General features: G+C 48.2%; 1 protein-coding gene across 1 annotated transcript in view; it reads right to left on the bottom strand.

The window, feature by feature from the left end:
- LOC124037353 (anoctamin-1-like) overlaps positions 1-11,764 on the bottom strand; it is a 186,788-nt gene extending 175,024 nt beyond the window's left edge. Inside the window, exon 1 of the mRNA XM_046352058.1 lies at positions 11,428-11,764. Coding sequence (XP_046208014.1) covers positions 11,428-11,764 — 337 coding nt within the window. The remainder of the gene's footprint in view (positions 1-11,427) is intronic.
- Between the last annotated feature and the right edge of the window lie 3,014 nt (positions 11,765-14,778).

The raw sequence follows: 14,778 nt of genomic DNA, 5'->3' as shown, positions 1-14,778 counted from the left end.
GCATGAATCTATATAGCATGTCTCTACCATCCACTGATATAGCATGAATCTATATAGCATGTCTCTACCATCCACTGATATAGCATGTCTCTAGCATCCACTGATATAGCATGTCTCTACCATCCACTGATATAGCATGTCTCTACCATCCACTGATATAGCATGTCTCTACCATCCACTGATATAGCATGTCTCTACCATCCACTGATATAGCATGTCTCTACCATCCACTGATACAGCATGTCTCTACCATCCACTGATATAGCATGTCTCTACCATCCACTGATATAGCATGTCTCTACCATCCACTGATATAGCATGACTCTACCATCCACTGATACAGCATGTCTCTACCATCCACTGATACAGCATGTCTCTTCCATCCACTGATATAGCATGAATCTATACAGCATGTCTCTACCATCCACTGATATAGCATGTCTCTACCATCCACTGATATAGCATGAATCTATATAGCATGTCTCTACCATCCGCTGATATAGCATAAATCTATATAGCATGTCTCTACCATCCACTGATATAGCATGTCTCTACCATCCACTGATATAGTATGTCTCTACCATCCACTGATATAGCATGTCTCTACCATCCACTGATATAGCATGTCTCTACCATCCACTGATACAGCATGTCTCTACCATCCACTGATATAGCATGTCTCTACCATCCACTGATATAGCATGTCTCTACCATCCACTGATATAGCATGTATATAAAAAATATATCTCTACCATCCACTGATATAGCATGTCTCTACCATCCACTGATATAGCATGTCTCTACCATCCACTGATATAGCATGTCTCTACAATCCACTGATATAGCATGTCTCTACAATCCACTGATATAGCATGTCTCTACCATCCACTGATATAGCATGTCTCTACCATCCACTGATATAGCATGTCTCTACCATCCACTGATATAGCATGTCTCTACCATCCACTGATATAGCATGTCTCTACCATCCACTGATATAGCATGTCTCTACCATCCACTGATACAGCATGTCTCTACCATCCACTGATACAGCATGTCTCTACCATCCACTGATACAGCATGTCTCTACCATCCACTGATATAGCATGTCTCTACCATCCACTGATATAGCATGTCTCTACCATCCACTGATATAGCATGTCTCTTCCATCCACTGATATAGCATGTCTCTACCATCCACTGATACAGCATGTCTCTACCATCCACTGATATAGCATGTCTCTACCATCCACTGATATAGCATGTCTGTCAGGATTTGGCCAGGGTTGTTCCGGTTTTTGGTCACTAGATGCCCCCATTGTGCCTTTTGACCTTTTGTTTTCCCTTGATCCCCATTATTATTTGCACCTGTGCCTCGTTTCCCCTGATTGTATTTAAACCCTTTGTTTTACTCAGTCCTTTGCTCTGTGTTTGTATGTTAGCACCCAGCCCTAGTACTCTGTGAGCTCTTTTTGATCCCGGTGGACTCTCTTGTGGAGTTCTGTTTTTTGTTCTTGTTTGTTTGTTTTTGAGTACCTTTTGAGGCTTTTTGTGCTGTGCCTTCCACCTTGTGGATTTGCCTTTTTGTCTTGGAGGATTGCCTTTGTTCTTGTGGAATTCCTTTTGGAGGTTGTGGAGTTACATGTTTTCCTGAAGAACTTCACTTTTTACTTCATTAAATACACCGTCTCAAGTACTGCTGTGTCTGCCTCATCTTCTGGGTTCTGCTGACTATTCGTGGCTCAGTTGGTTTAGTGACTGTTTCTCACTCCGGAGACCCGGGTTCGTAACTGGGTCCTGACAATGTCTCTACCATCCATTGATATAGCATGGCTCTTCCATCCACTGATATAGCATGTCTCTACCATCCACTGATACAGCATGTCTCTACCATCCACTGATATAGCATGTCTCTACCATCCACTGATATAGCATGTCTCTTCCATCCACTGATATAGCATGTCTCTACCATCCACTGATATAGCATGTCTCTACCATCCACTGATATAGCATGTCTCTACCATCCACTGATACAGCATGTCTCTACCATCCACTGATATAGCATGTCTCTACCATCCACTGATATAGCATGTCTCTTCCATCCACTGATATAGCATGTCTCTACCATCCACTGATATAGCATGTCTCTACCATCCACTGATACAGCATGTCTCTACCATCCACTGGTTTCTATTTATTCACCTTTATTTAACCAGGTAGGCAAGTTGAGAACAAGTTCTCATTTACAATTGCAACTTGGCCAAGATAAAGCAAAGCAGTTCGACACAACAACAGAGTTACACATGGAGTAAAACAAACATACAGTCAATAATACAGTAGAACAATTTGTCTATATACAATGTGAGCAAATGAGGTGAGATAAGGGAGGAAAAAGGCAAATGGCGGCGAAGTAAATACAATATAGGAAGTAAAACACTGGAATGGTAGATTTGCAGTGGAAGAATGTGCAAAGTAGAGATAGAAATAATGGGGTGCAAAGGAGCAAAATAAATAAATAAATACAGTAGGGTGAGAGGTAGTTATTTGGGTTAAATAAAAGATGGGCTATGTACAGGTGCAGTAATCTGTGAGCTGCTCTGACAGCTGGTGCTTAAAGCTAGTGAGGGAGATAAGTTTCAGAGATTTTTGTAGTTCGTTCCAGTCATTGGCAGCAGAGAACTGTAAGGAGAGGCGACCAAAGGAAGAATTGGGTTTGGGGGTGACAAGTGAGATATACCGGTTGGAGCGCGTGCTACAGGTGGGTGCTGCTATGGTGACCAGTGAGCTGAGATAAGGGGGGACTTTACCTAGCATGGTGTTGTAGATGACCTGGAGCCAGTGGGTTTGGCGATGAGTATGAAGCGAGGGCCAGCCAACGAGAGCATGTAGATCACAGTGGTGGGTAGTATATGGGGCTTTGGTGACAAAACGGATGGCACTGTGATAGACTGCATCCAATTTATTGAGTAGGGTATTGGAGGCTATTTTGTAAATGACATCGGCGAAGTCGAGGATCGGTAGGATGGTCAGTTTTACGGGGGTATGTTTGGCAGCATGAGTGAAGGATGCTTCTTTCTAGATTTAACTTTGGATTGGAGATGTTTGATGTGAGTCTTTTCACCAAGGATCAACTTGAAGCCAATTGCCAAGACTGGCGACATCGTGTGGAAGCTGTAGGACTGGGAGCTATCTATTTTCCCATAGACAATACAGCCAACTGGCGGATTGATATATATATATTTTTTTGGTGAACAGTTTTCCTTGGGGTTTTGCCTGTTAAACACGTCCTGTTATGGTCACAGACATGGTTTAACCAGTTCTAGAAACGTCAGAGGGTTTTCTATCCACACATACTAATCATATGCATATACTATATTCCTGGCATGAGTAGCAGGACGTTGAAATTTTGTGCGATTTTTAACAAAATTTTGAAAAAAATCTATCTTTTAAGATGATAAGGGCAGTCAGGTCTGAAGAGAACCAAGGGCTATATCTGTTCCTGGTTCTACATTTCTTGAATGGGGCATGCTTACTTAAGATGGTGAGGAAGGCATTTAAAAAAAATACCAGGCATCCTCTACTGACGGGATGAGGTCAATATCCTTCCAGGATACCCGGGCCAGGTCGATTAGAAAGGCCTGCTCGCTGAAGCGTTTCAGGGAGCGTTTGACAGTGATTAATGGAGGTTGCTTGACCGCTGACCCATTACGGATGCAGGCAATGAGGCAGTGATCGCTGAGATCTTGGTTGAAAACAGCAGAGGTGTATTTAGAGGGCAAGTTGGTCAGGATGATATCTATGAGGGTGCCCGTGTTAATGGCTTTGGGGTGGTACCTGGTAGGTTCATTGATAATTTGTGTGAGATTGAGTGCATCAAGTTTAGATTGTAGGATGGCTGGGGTGTTAAGCATGTTCCAGTTTAGGTCATCAATTATTTTTTTAAATAAAATCAAATCAAATTTTATTTGTCACACGGTTAGCAGATGTTAATGCGAGTGTAGCGAAATGCTTGTGCTTCTAGTTCCGACAATGCAGTAATAACCAACAAGTAATCTAACTATCAATTCCTAAACTACTGTCTTATACACAGTGTAAGGGGAGAATAAAGAATATGTACATAAGGATATTACATTTACATTACATTTAAGTCATTTAGCAGACGCTCTTATCCAGAGCGACTTACAAATTGGTGCATTCACCTTATGACATCCAGTGGAACAGTCACTTTACAATAGTGCATCTAAATCTTAAAGGGGGGAGGTGAGAGGGATACTTATCCTATCCTAGGTATTCCTTAAAGAGGTGGGGTTTCAGGTGTCTCCGGAAGGTGGTGATTGACTCCGCTGTCCTGGCGTCGTGAGGAAGTTTGTTCCACCATTGGGGGGCCAGAGCAGCGAACAGTTTTGACTGGGCTGAGCGGGAGCTGTACTTCCTCAGTGGTAGGGAGGCGAGCAGGCCAGAGGTGGATGAACGCAGTGCCCTTGTTTGGGTGTAGGGCCTGATCAGAGCCTGGAGGTACTGAGGTGCCGTTCCCCTCACAGCTCCGTAGGCAAGCACCATGGTCTTGTAGCGGATGCGAGCTTCAACTGGAAGCCAGTGGAGAGAACGGAGGAGCAGGGTGATGTGAGAGAACTTGGGAAGGTTGAACACCAGACGGGCTGCGGCGTTCTGGATGAGTTGAAGGGGTTTAATGGCACAGGCAGGGAGCCCAGCCAACAGCGAGTTGCAGTAATCCAGACGGGAGATGACAAGTGCCTGGATTAGGACCTGCGCCGCTTCCTGTGTGAGGCAGGGTCGTACTCTGCGGATGTTGTAGAGCATGAACCTACAGGAACGGGCCACCGCCTTGATGTTGGTTGAGAACGACAGGGTGTTGTCCAGGATCACGCCAAGGTTCTTAGCGCTCTGGGAGGAGGACACAATGGAGTTGTCAACCGTGATGGCGAGATCATGGAACGGGCAGTCCTTCCCCGGGAGGAAGAGCAGCTCCGTCTTGCCGAGGTTCTGCTTGAGGTGGTGATACGTCATCCACACTGATATGTCTGCCAGACATGCAGAGATGCGATTCGCCACCTGGTCATCAGAAGGGGGAAAGGAGAAGATTAATTGTGTGTCGTCTGCATAGCAATGATAGGAGAGACCATGTGAGGTTATGACAGAGCCAAGTGACTTGGTGTATAGCGAGAATAGGAGAGAGCCTAGAACAGAGCCCTGGGGGACACCAGTGGTGAGAGCGCGTGGTGAGGAGACAGATTCTCGCCACTCCACCTGGTAGGAGCGACCTGTCAGGTAGGACGCAATCCAAGCGTGGGCCGCGCCGGAGATGCCCAACTCGGAGAGGGTGGAGAGGAGGATCTGATGGTTCACAGTATCGAAGGCAGCCGATAGATCTAGAAGGATGAGAGCAGAGGAAAGAGAGTTAGCTTTAGCAGTGCGGAGCGCCTCCGTGATACAGAGGAGAGCAGTCTCAGTTGAATGACTAGTCTTGAAACCTGACTGATTTGGATCAAGAAGGTCATTCAGAGAGAGATAGCGGGAGAGCTGGCCAAGGACGGCACGTTCAAGAGTTTTGGAGAGAAAAGAAAGAAGGGATACTGGTCTGTAATTGTTGACATCGGAGGGATCGAGTGTAGGTTTTTTCAGAAGGGTGCAACTCTCGCTCTCTTGAAGACGGAAGGGACGTAGCCAGCGGTCAGGGATGAGTTGATGAGCGAGGTGAGGTAAGGGAGAAGGTCTCCGGAAATGGTCTGGAGAAGAGAGGAGGGGATATGGTCAAGCGGGCAGGTTGTTGGGCGGCCGGCTGTCACAAGACGCGAGATTTCATCTGGAGAGAGAGGGGAGAAAGAGGTCAGAGCACAGGGTAGGGCAGTGTGAGCAGAACCAGCGGTGTCGTTTGACTTAGCAAACGAGGATCGGATGTCGTCAACCTTCTTTTCAAAATGGTTGACAATGTCATCTGCAGAGAGGGAGGAGGGGGGGAGGAGGATTCAGGAGGGAGGAGAAGGTGGCAAAGAGCTTCCTAGGGTTAGAGGCAGATGCTTGGAATTTAGCGTGGTAGAAAGTGGCTTTAGCAGCAGAGACAGAGGAGGAAAATGTAGAGAGGAGGGAGTGAAAGGATGCCAGGTCCGCAGGGAGGCGAGTTTTCCTCCATTTCCGCTTGGCTGCCCGGAGCCCTGTTCTGTGAGCTCGCAATGAGTCATCGAGCCACGGAGCGGGAGGGGAGGACCGAGCCGGCCTGGAGGATAGGGGACATAGAGAGTCAAAGGATGCAGAGAGGGAGGAGAGGAGGGTTGAGGAGGCAGAATCAGGAGATAGGTTGGAGAAGGTTTGAGCGGAGGGAAGAGATGATAGGATGGAAGAGGAGAGAGTAGCGGGGGAGAGAGAGCGAAGGTTGGGACGGCGCGATACCATCCGAGTAGGGTCAGTGTGGGAGGTGTTGGATGAGAGCGAGAGGGAAAAGGATACAAGGTAGTGGTCGGAGACTTGGAGGGGAGTTGCAATGAGGTTAGTGGAAGAACAGCATCTAGTAAAGATGAGGTCGAGCGTATTGCCTGCCTTGTGAGTAGGGGGGGAAGGTGAGAGGGTGAGGTCAAAAGAGGAGAGGAGTGGAAAGAAGGAGGCAGAGAGGAAAGAGTCAAAGGTAGACGTGGGGAGGTTAAAGTCGCCCAGAACTGTGAGAGGTGATCCGTCCTCAGGAAAGGAGCTTATCAAGGCATCAAGCTCATTGATGAACTCTCCGAGGGAACCTGGAGGGCGATAAATGATAAGGATGTTAAGCTTGAAAGGGCTGGTAACTGTGACAGCATGGAATTCAAAGGAGGCGATAGACAGATGGGTAAGGGGAGAAAGAGAGAATGACCACTTGGGAGAGATGAGGATCCCGGTGCCACCACCCCGCTGACCAGAAGCTCTCGGGGTGTGCGAGAACACGTGGGCGGACGAAGAGAGAGCAGTAGGAGTAGCAGTGTTGTCTGTGGTGATCCATGTTTCCGTCAGTGCCAAGAAGTCAAGGGACTGGAGGGAGGCATAGGCTGAGATGAACTCTGCCTTGTTGACCGCAGATTGGCAGTTCCAGAGGCTACCGGAGACCTGGAACTCCACGTGGGTCGTGCGCGCTGGGACCACCAGATTCGGGTGGCCGCGGCCACGCGGTGTGGAGCGTTTGTATGGTCTGTGCAGAGAGGAGAGAACAGGGATAAACAGACACATAGTTGACAGGCTACAGAAGAGGCTACGCTAATGCAAAGGAGATTGGAATGACAAGTGGACTACACGTCTCGAATGTTCAGAAAGTTTTTTTTTTTTTTTTTTTTAACCTTTATTTAACCAGGCAAGTCAGTTAAGAACATATTCTTATTTTCAATGACGGCCTGGGAACAGTGGGTTAACTGCCTGTTCAGGGGCAGAACGACAGATTTGTACCTTGTCAGCTCGGGGGTTTGAACTCACAATCTTCCGGTTACTAGTCCAACGCTCTAACCACTAGGCTACGCTGCCGCCCCAAGTTTGGCTACGTAGCAAGAATCTTATTGACTAAAATTATTAAAATGATACAGTACTGCTGAAGTAGGCTAGCTGGCAGTGGGTGCGTTGTTGACACTACACTAATCAAGTCGTTCCGTTGAGTGTAATAGTTTCGACAGTGCTGCTATTCGGGGGCTAGCTGGCTAGCTAGTAGTGTTGTTTACGTTACGTTGCGTTAAAAGAACGACAATAGCTGGCTAGCTAACCTAGAAAATCGCTCTATACTACACAGTTATCTGTGATACAAAGACGGCTATGTAGCTAGCTATGTAGCTACCATCACTCATATATGAATGAGTGATGGTACAGAGCAGCATACAGTAGATGGTATCGAGTACAGTATATACATATAAGATGAGTATGTAAACAAAGTGGCATAGTTAAAGTGGCTAGTGATACATGTATTACATAGGGATGCAGTCGATGATATAGAGTACAGTATATACGTATGCATATGAGATGAATAATGTAGGGTAAGTAACATTATATAAGGTAGCATTGTTTAACCGGTTAAGACTCTAGGGGCAGTATTTCATTTTTGGATAAAAAGACGTGCCCGTTTTTAGCGCAATATTTTGTCACGAAAAGATGCTCGACTATGCTTGGAATTGATAGTTTTGGAAAGAAGACACTCTGACGATTCCAGAACTGCAAAGATTTTCACTGTGAGTGCCTTAAAACAAAACCTACAGGCAAAACCAAGATGTTTGAGCGACCAGGAAATCAACAGGATTTCTGATGGCACGTTTTCCATGATCGCCTTATATGGCTGTGAATGCGACAGGAATGAACGGACACTTCCTATCGTTTCCCCAAGGTGTCTGCAGCATTGTGACGTATTTGTAGGCATATCATTGGAAGATTGACCATAAGAGACTACATTTACCAGGCGTCCCGCACGGTGTCTGCGTGGAAATTGGTGCGCAAAAGTCAGGTACCAGTATTTTTCCATCCGAATCTGAGAACAATGCAGGCTTCCAGGAATGGCATTTCAATGAAGAGATATATGACAAAACACCTTGAGGATGGATTCAAACAACGTTTTCCATGTTTCAGTCGATATTATGGAGTTAATTCGGAAACAAGTTTGACGTGTAGGTGACTGAATTTTCGGTTAGTTTCGGTAGCCAAATGCATAGTAACAAAACGGAACATTGTGTCCTACACAAGCATCTTTCAGGAAAAACTGGACATCTGCTATGTAACTGAGAGTCTCCTCATTGAAACATCTGAAGTTCTTCAAAGGTAAATTATTTTATTTGATCCCTTTGCTGGTTTTTGTGAATATGTTGCGTGCTAAATGCTAACGCTAAATGCTAAGCTAGCTATCACCACTCTTACACAAATTATTGATTTTCTCTGGTTCTAAAGCATATTTTGAAAATCTGAGACGACAGGATTGTTAAGAAAAGGATAAGCTTGAGGATAGGCATATTTATTTCATTTCATTTGCGATTTTTAGAAATCGCTAACGTTGCGTTATGGTAATGAGCTTGAGGCTATGATTACGCTACCGAATACGGTGTGGGTAGGACTAACAGGTTAAAGTGGCTAGTGATATATTTACATCATTCACATCAATTCCCATTATTAAAGTGGCTGGAGTTGAGTCAGTGTCAGTGTGTTGGCAGCGGCCACTCAATGTTAGTGGTGGCTGTTTAACAGTCTGATGGCCTTGAGATAGAAGCTGTTTTTCAGTCTCTCGGTCCCAGCTTTGATGCACCTGTACTGACCTCGCCTTCTGGATGATAGCGGGGTGAACAGGCAGTGGCTCGGGTGGTTGATGTCCTTGATGATCTTTATGGCCTTCCTGTAACATCGGGTGGTGTAGGTGTCCTGGAGGGCAGGTAGTTTGCCCCCGGTGATGCGTTGTGCAGACCTCACTACCCTTTGGAGAGCCTTACGGTTGAGGTCGGAGCAGTTGCCGTACCAGGCGGTGATACAGCCCGCCAGGATGCTCTCGATTGTGCATCTTTAGAAGTTTGTGAGTGCTTTAGGTGACAAGCCAAATTTCTTCAGCCTCCTGAGGTTGAAGAGGCGCTGCTGCGCCTTCTTCACAATGCTGTCTGTGTGAGTGGACCAATTCAGTTTGTCTGTGATGTGTATGCCGAGGAACTTAAAACTTGCTACCCTCTCCACTACTGTTCCATCGATGTGGATAGGGGGGTGTTCCCTCTGCTGTTTCCTGAAGTCCACAATCATCTCCTTAGTTTTGTTGACGTTGAGTGTGAGGTTATTTTCCTGACACTACACTCCGAGGGCCCTCACCTCCTCCCTGTAGGCCGTCTCGTCGTTGTTGGTAATCAAGCCTACCACTGTTGTGTCGTCCGCAAACTTGATGATTGAGTTGGAGGCGTGCGTGGCCACACAGTCGTGGGTGAACAGGGAGTACAGGAGAGGGCTCAGAACGCACCCTTGTGGGGCCCCCGTATTGAGGATCAGCGGGGAGGAGATGTTGTTGCCTACCCTCACCACCTGGGGGCGGCCCGTCAGGAAGTCCAGTACCCAGTTGCACAGGGCGGGGTCGAGACTATGGTGTTGAATGCCGAGCTGTAGTCGATGAACAGCATTCTCACATAGGTATTCCTCTTGTCCAGATGGGTTAGGGCAGTGTGCAGTGTGGTTGAGATTGCATCATCTGTGGACCTATTTGGGCGGTAAGCGGGATCGAACAGTTGAAACCTCACAGGTAGAGGACGCAAATGCATTTTGGGCGGTGGGCGGTATCGAACAGTTGAAACCTCACAGGTAGAGGACGCAAATGCATTTTGGGCGGTGGGCGGTATCGAACAGTTGAAACCTCACAGGTAGAGGACGCAAATGCATTTTGGGCGGTGGGCGGTATCGAACAGTTGAAACCTCACAGGTAGAGAACGCAAATGCATTTTGCCCCACAGGATAGGAAAGAGGATGGTGAGAGAAGCAACAAATCCTCCAAGAATCACTGAAAGAATTATAGGCCTTGGTGGCGTCTTGGGGTCACCAGGTTTCAAAAAGCACCATCAGACACCACCTCCACAGGCTCTTTGGAAGGGTTGCCAGAAGAAAGCCTTTTCTGACCCCAAGACAGAGACGCAAGTGCTTGGGGTTTGCCAAACGCTATTTAAATTATGACTGGAAGAAGGTGAGATGAGACCAGATGAGACCAAAATTGAACGTTTTGGTCAGATGCAGCATAGGCATGTTTGGCGTTGAAACAGAGATGCATAAAAGGAGAGGAACCTCATACCCACAGTGAAATATGGTGGTGGGTCAGTGATGTTTTGGGGCTGTTTTAATTCCAGAGGTCCAGGGGTTCTAGTTAAGATTGATGGCATAATGAATTATCAGGCAATTTTGGCTGACAATCTAGTTGCCTCTGCCAGAAGGCTAGGACTTGGCCGTAGGTGGACTTTCCAACAAGACAGTGACCCAAAATATACCTCAAGATCCACAGAGAAACGGTTCTGTGACAACAAAATCAATGTTCTGCCATCTCAGTTGTCGGACCTCAATCCAATGGAAAACCTGTGGGCTGAGTGGAAGAGGGCAGTTTATAAGCACAAACCCAAGAATGTGAAGGATCTTGAAAGGATCTGCATAGAGGAATGGTCCAAAATCCCTCCAAATGTGTTCCTTAATCTTGTCAAACATTACAGGAAAAGACTCCATGCTGTTATCCTTGCCAGAGGTGGTTGCACTAAGTACTAAATGAGGAGTGCCAATAATTATGAAACCTTGATTTTGGTGAAATGTATTTGTATTAAATATTTGGTTCATTTTGGTTTGTTCCATTGAAACATTAATTCAGTACAATATTTCTCACATGTTGGTATTTTGAGTTTCTCTATAATATAGTGTTTATATTTTTAAACGATTGTTTGCGCATTGCCAGCCAGGGGTGCCAGTCATTTTGGAGCCCACTGTAGATCATCTGCACAGGTTCCGTCAGACCTGGGCCCTGACCGTTCATCACAGGTTCCGTCAGACCTGGGCCCTGACTATTAACCACAGGTTCCGTCAGACCTGGGCCCTGACTATTAACCACAGGTTCCGTCAGACCTGGGCTCTGACCATTCATCGCAGGTTCCGTCCGACCTGGGCTCTGACCATTCATCACAGGTTCCATCAGACCTGGGCCCTGACCGTTCATCACAGGTTCCGTCCGACCTGGGCTCTGACCATTCATCACAGGTTCTGTGAGACCTGTGCTCTGACCGTTAACCACAGGTTCCATCAGACCTGGGCCCTGACCGTTCATCACAGGTTCTATCAGACCTGGGCCCTAACCGTTCATCACAGGTTCTGTCAGACCTGGGCCCTGACCGTTCATCACAGGTTCCGTCCGACCTGGGCTCTGACCATTCATCAAAGGTTCCGTCCGACCTGGGCTCTGACCATTCATCACAGGTTCCGTCCGACATGGGCCCTGACCATTCATCACAGGTTCCGTCCGACCTGGGCCCTGACCGTTCATCACAGGTTCCATCAGACCTGGGCCCTGACCGTTCATCACAGGTTCCGTCCGACCTGGGCTCTGATCATTCATCACAGGTTCTGTCCGACCTGGGCCCTGACCATTCATCACAGGTTCCGTCCGACCTGGGCTCTGACCATTCATCACAGGTTCCGTCCGACCTGGGCTCTGACCATTCATCACAGGTTCTGTCCGACCTGGGCCCTGACCATTCATCACAGGTTCCGTCCGACCTGGACCCTGACCGTTCATCACAGGTTCCGTCCGACCTGGGCCCTGACCATTCATCACAGGTTCCGTCCGACCTGGGCCCTGACCGTTCATCACAGGTTCCGTCCGACCTGGGCCCTGACCATTCATCACAGGTTCCGTCCGACCTGGGCCCTGACCATTCATCACAGGTTCCGTCCGACCTGGGCCCTGACCATTCATCACAGGTTCCGTCCGACCTGGGCCCTGACCATTCATCACAGGTTCCGTCCGACCTGGGCCCTGACCATTCATCACAGGTTCCATCCGACCTGGGCCCTGACCATTCATCACAGGTTCCGTCCGACCTGGACCCTGACCATTCATCACAGGTTCCGTCCGACCTGGGCCCTGACCATTCATCACAGGTTCCGTCCGACCTGGGCCCTGACCATTCATCACAGGTTCCGTCCGACCTGGGCCCTGACCATTCATCACAGGTTCCGTCCGACCTGGACCCTGACCGTTCATCACAGGTTCCGTCCGACCTGGGCCCTGACCGTTCATCACAGGTTCCGTCCGACCTGGGCCCTGACCGTTCATCACAGGTTCCGTCCGACCTGGGCCCTGACCGTTCATCACAGGTTCCGTCCGACCTGGGCTCTGACCGTTCATCACAGGTTCCGTCCGACCTGGGCCCTGACCATTCATCACAGGTTCCGTCCGAACTGCGCTCTGACCGTTCATCACAGGTTCCGTCCGACCTGGGCCCTGACCGTTCATCACAGGTTCCGTCCGACCTGGGCCCTGACCATTCATCACAGGTTCCGTCCGACCTGGGCCCTGACCATTCATCACAGGTTCCGTCCGACCTGGACCCTGACCATTCATCACAGGTTCCGTCCGACCTGGGCCCTGACCATTCATCACAGGTTCCGTCCGACCTGGGCCCTGACCATTCATCACAGGTTCCGTCCGACCTGGGCTCTGACCATTCATCACAGGTTCCGTCCGACCTGGGCCCTGACCATTCATCACAGGTTCCGTCCGACCTGCGCTCTGACCATTCATCACAGGTTCCGTCCGACCTGGGCCCTGACCATTCATCACAGGTTCCGTCCGACCTGGGCCCTGACCATTCATCACAGGTTCCGTCCGACCTGGGCCCTGACCATTCATCACAGGTTCCGTCCGACCTGGGCTCTGACCATTCATCACAGGTTCCGTCCGACCTGGGCCCTGACCATTCATCACAGGTTCCGTCCGAACTGCGCTCTGACCGTTCATCACAGGTTCCGTCCGACCTGGGCCCTGACCGTTCATCACAGGTTCCGTCCGACCTGGGCCCTGACCATTCATCACAGGTTCCGTCCGACCTGGGCCCTGACCGTTCATCACAGGTTCCGTCCGACCTGGGCCTGACCATTCATCACAGGTTCCGTCCGACCTGGGCCCTGACCATTCATCACAGGTTCCGTCCGACCTGGGCCCTGACCATTCATCACAGGTTCCGTCCGACCTGGACCCTGACCATTCATCACAGGTTCCGTCCGACCTGGGCCCTGACCATTCATCACAGGTTCCGTCCGACCTGGGCCCTGACCATTCATCACAGGTTCCGTCCGACCTGGACCCTGACCATTCATCACAGGTTCCGTCCGACCTGGACCCTGACCATTCATCACAGGTTCCGTCCGACCTGGGCCCTGACCATTCATCACAGGTTCCGTCCGACCTGGGCCCTGACCATTCATCACAGGTTCCGACCTGCGCTCTGACCATTCATCACAGGTTCCGTCCGACCTGGACCCTGACCATTCATCACAGGTTCCGTCCGACCTGGACCCTGACCATTCATCACAGGTTCCGTCCGACCTGCGCTCTGACCGTTAATCGAAAAAAAAATTTATATAATGATATTCCAAAAACAGGTCCTGAAATCAGGGTGACAAATATAAATTATATTCTGACAGTTCTAATAGTACACCTAAAAAACTACACGTATCTAGGACTAAATATCAGCAACACAGGTAGCTTTCACATGGTTGTGAATGAGCTGAGAGACAACGCATGAAGAGCATTGTATGCCATTAAAAGGAACATTAAATTCAAAATTCCAATTCGAATCTGGCTCAAAAGGTTCCAATCAGTAATAGAACCAATGTCTCTATATGTCAGTGAAGTATGGGGTCTACTAGAATGAATTTACCAAATGGGACAACATCCAATCCAAATACCGCATGCAGAGTTTTGCCAGACTGTATTGCAAGTTCAAAGAAAACCTCCAAATAACTAATGCAGAGCAGAATTGGGCCAAAACCCCCTCCTCATTCGAATAGAAAAAAGAGCCATCAAATTTGACAACCATCTAAAAACATCACACAGTTCTAGAATGTCAAGAGATGAAACAAGAGAAGAGTCCCCTCAGCCAGCTGAGGCTCAGTTCACAAATCCAAACCAACCCCACAGAGCCTCAGGACAGTACTCAGAAAATCTGGCCCAACCAAATCATCACAAAACAAAATTAAAATACATCACCTATTGGAAAGACACCACAAAAAAACAAAGTAAACTTCAATATGGTATTTGTCTCTAAACAGACAGTCTGC

This window comes from Oncorhynchus gorbuscha, linkage group LG06 (assembly GCF_021184085.1).
Source record: "Oncorhynchus gorbuscha isolate QuinsamMale2020 ecotype Even-year linkage group LG06, OgorEven_v1.0, whole genome shotgun sequence".
NCBI lineage: Eukaryota > Metazoa > Chordata > Actinopteri > Salmoniformes > Salmonidae > Oncorhynchus > Oncorhynchus gorbuscha.
Note: the sequence above shows the minus strand (reverse complement) of the source record. Positions and strands in the feature narration are given on the sequence as shown.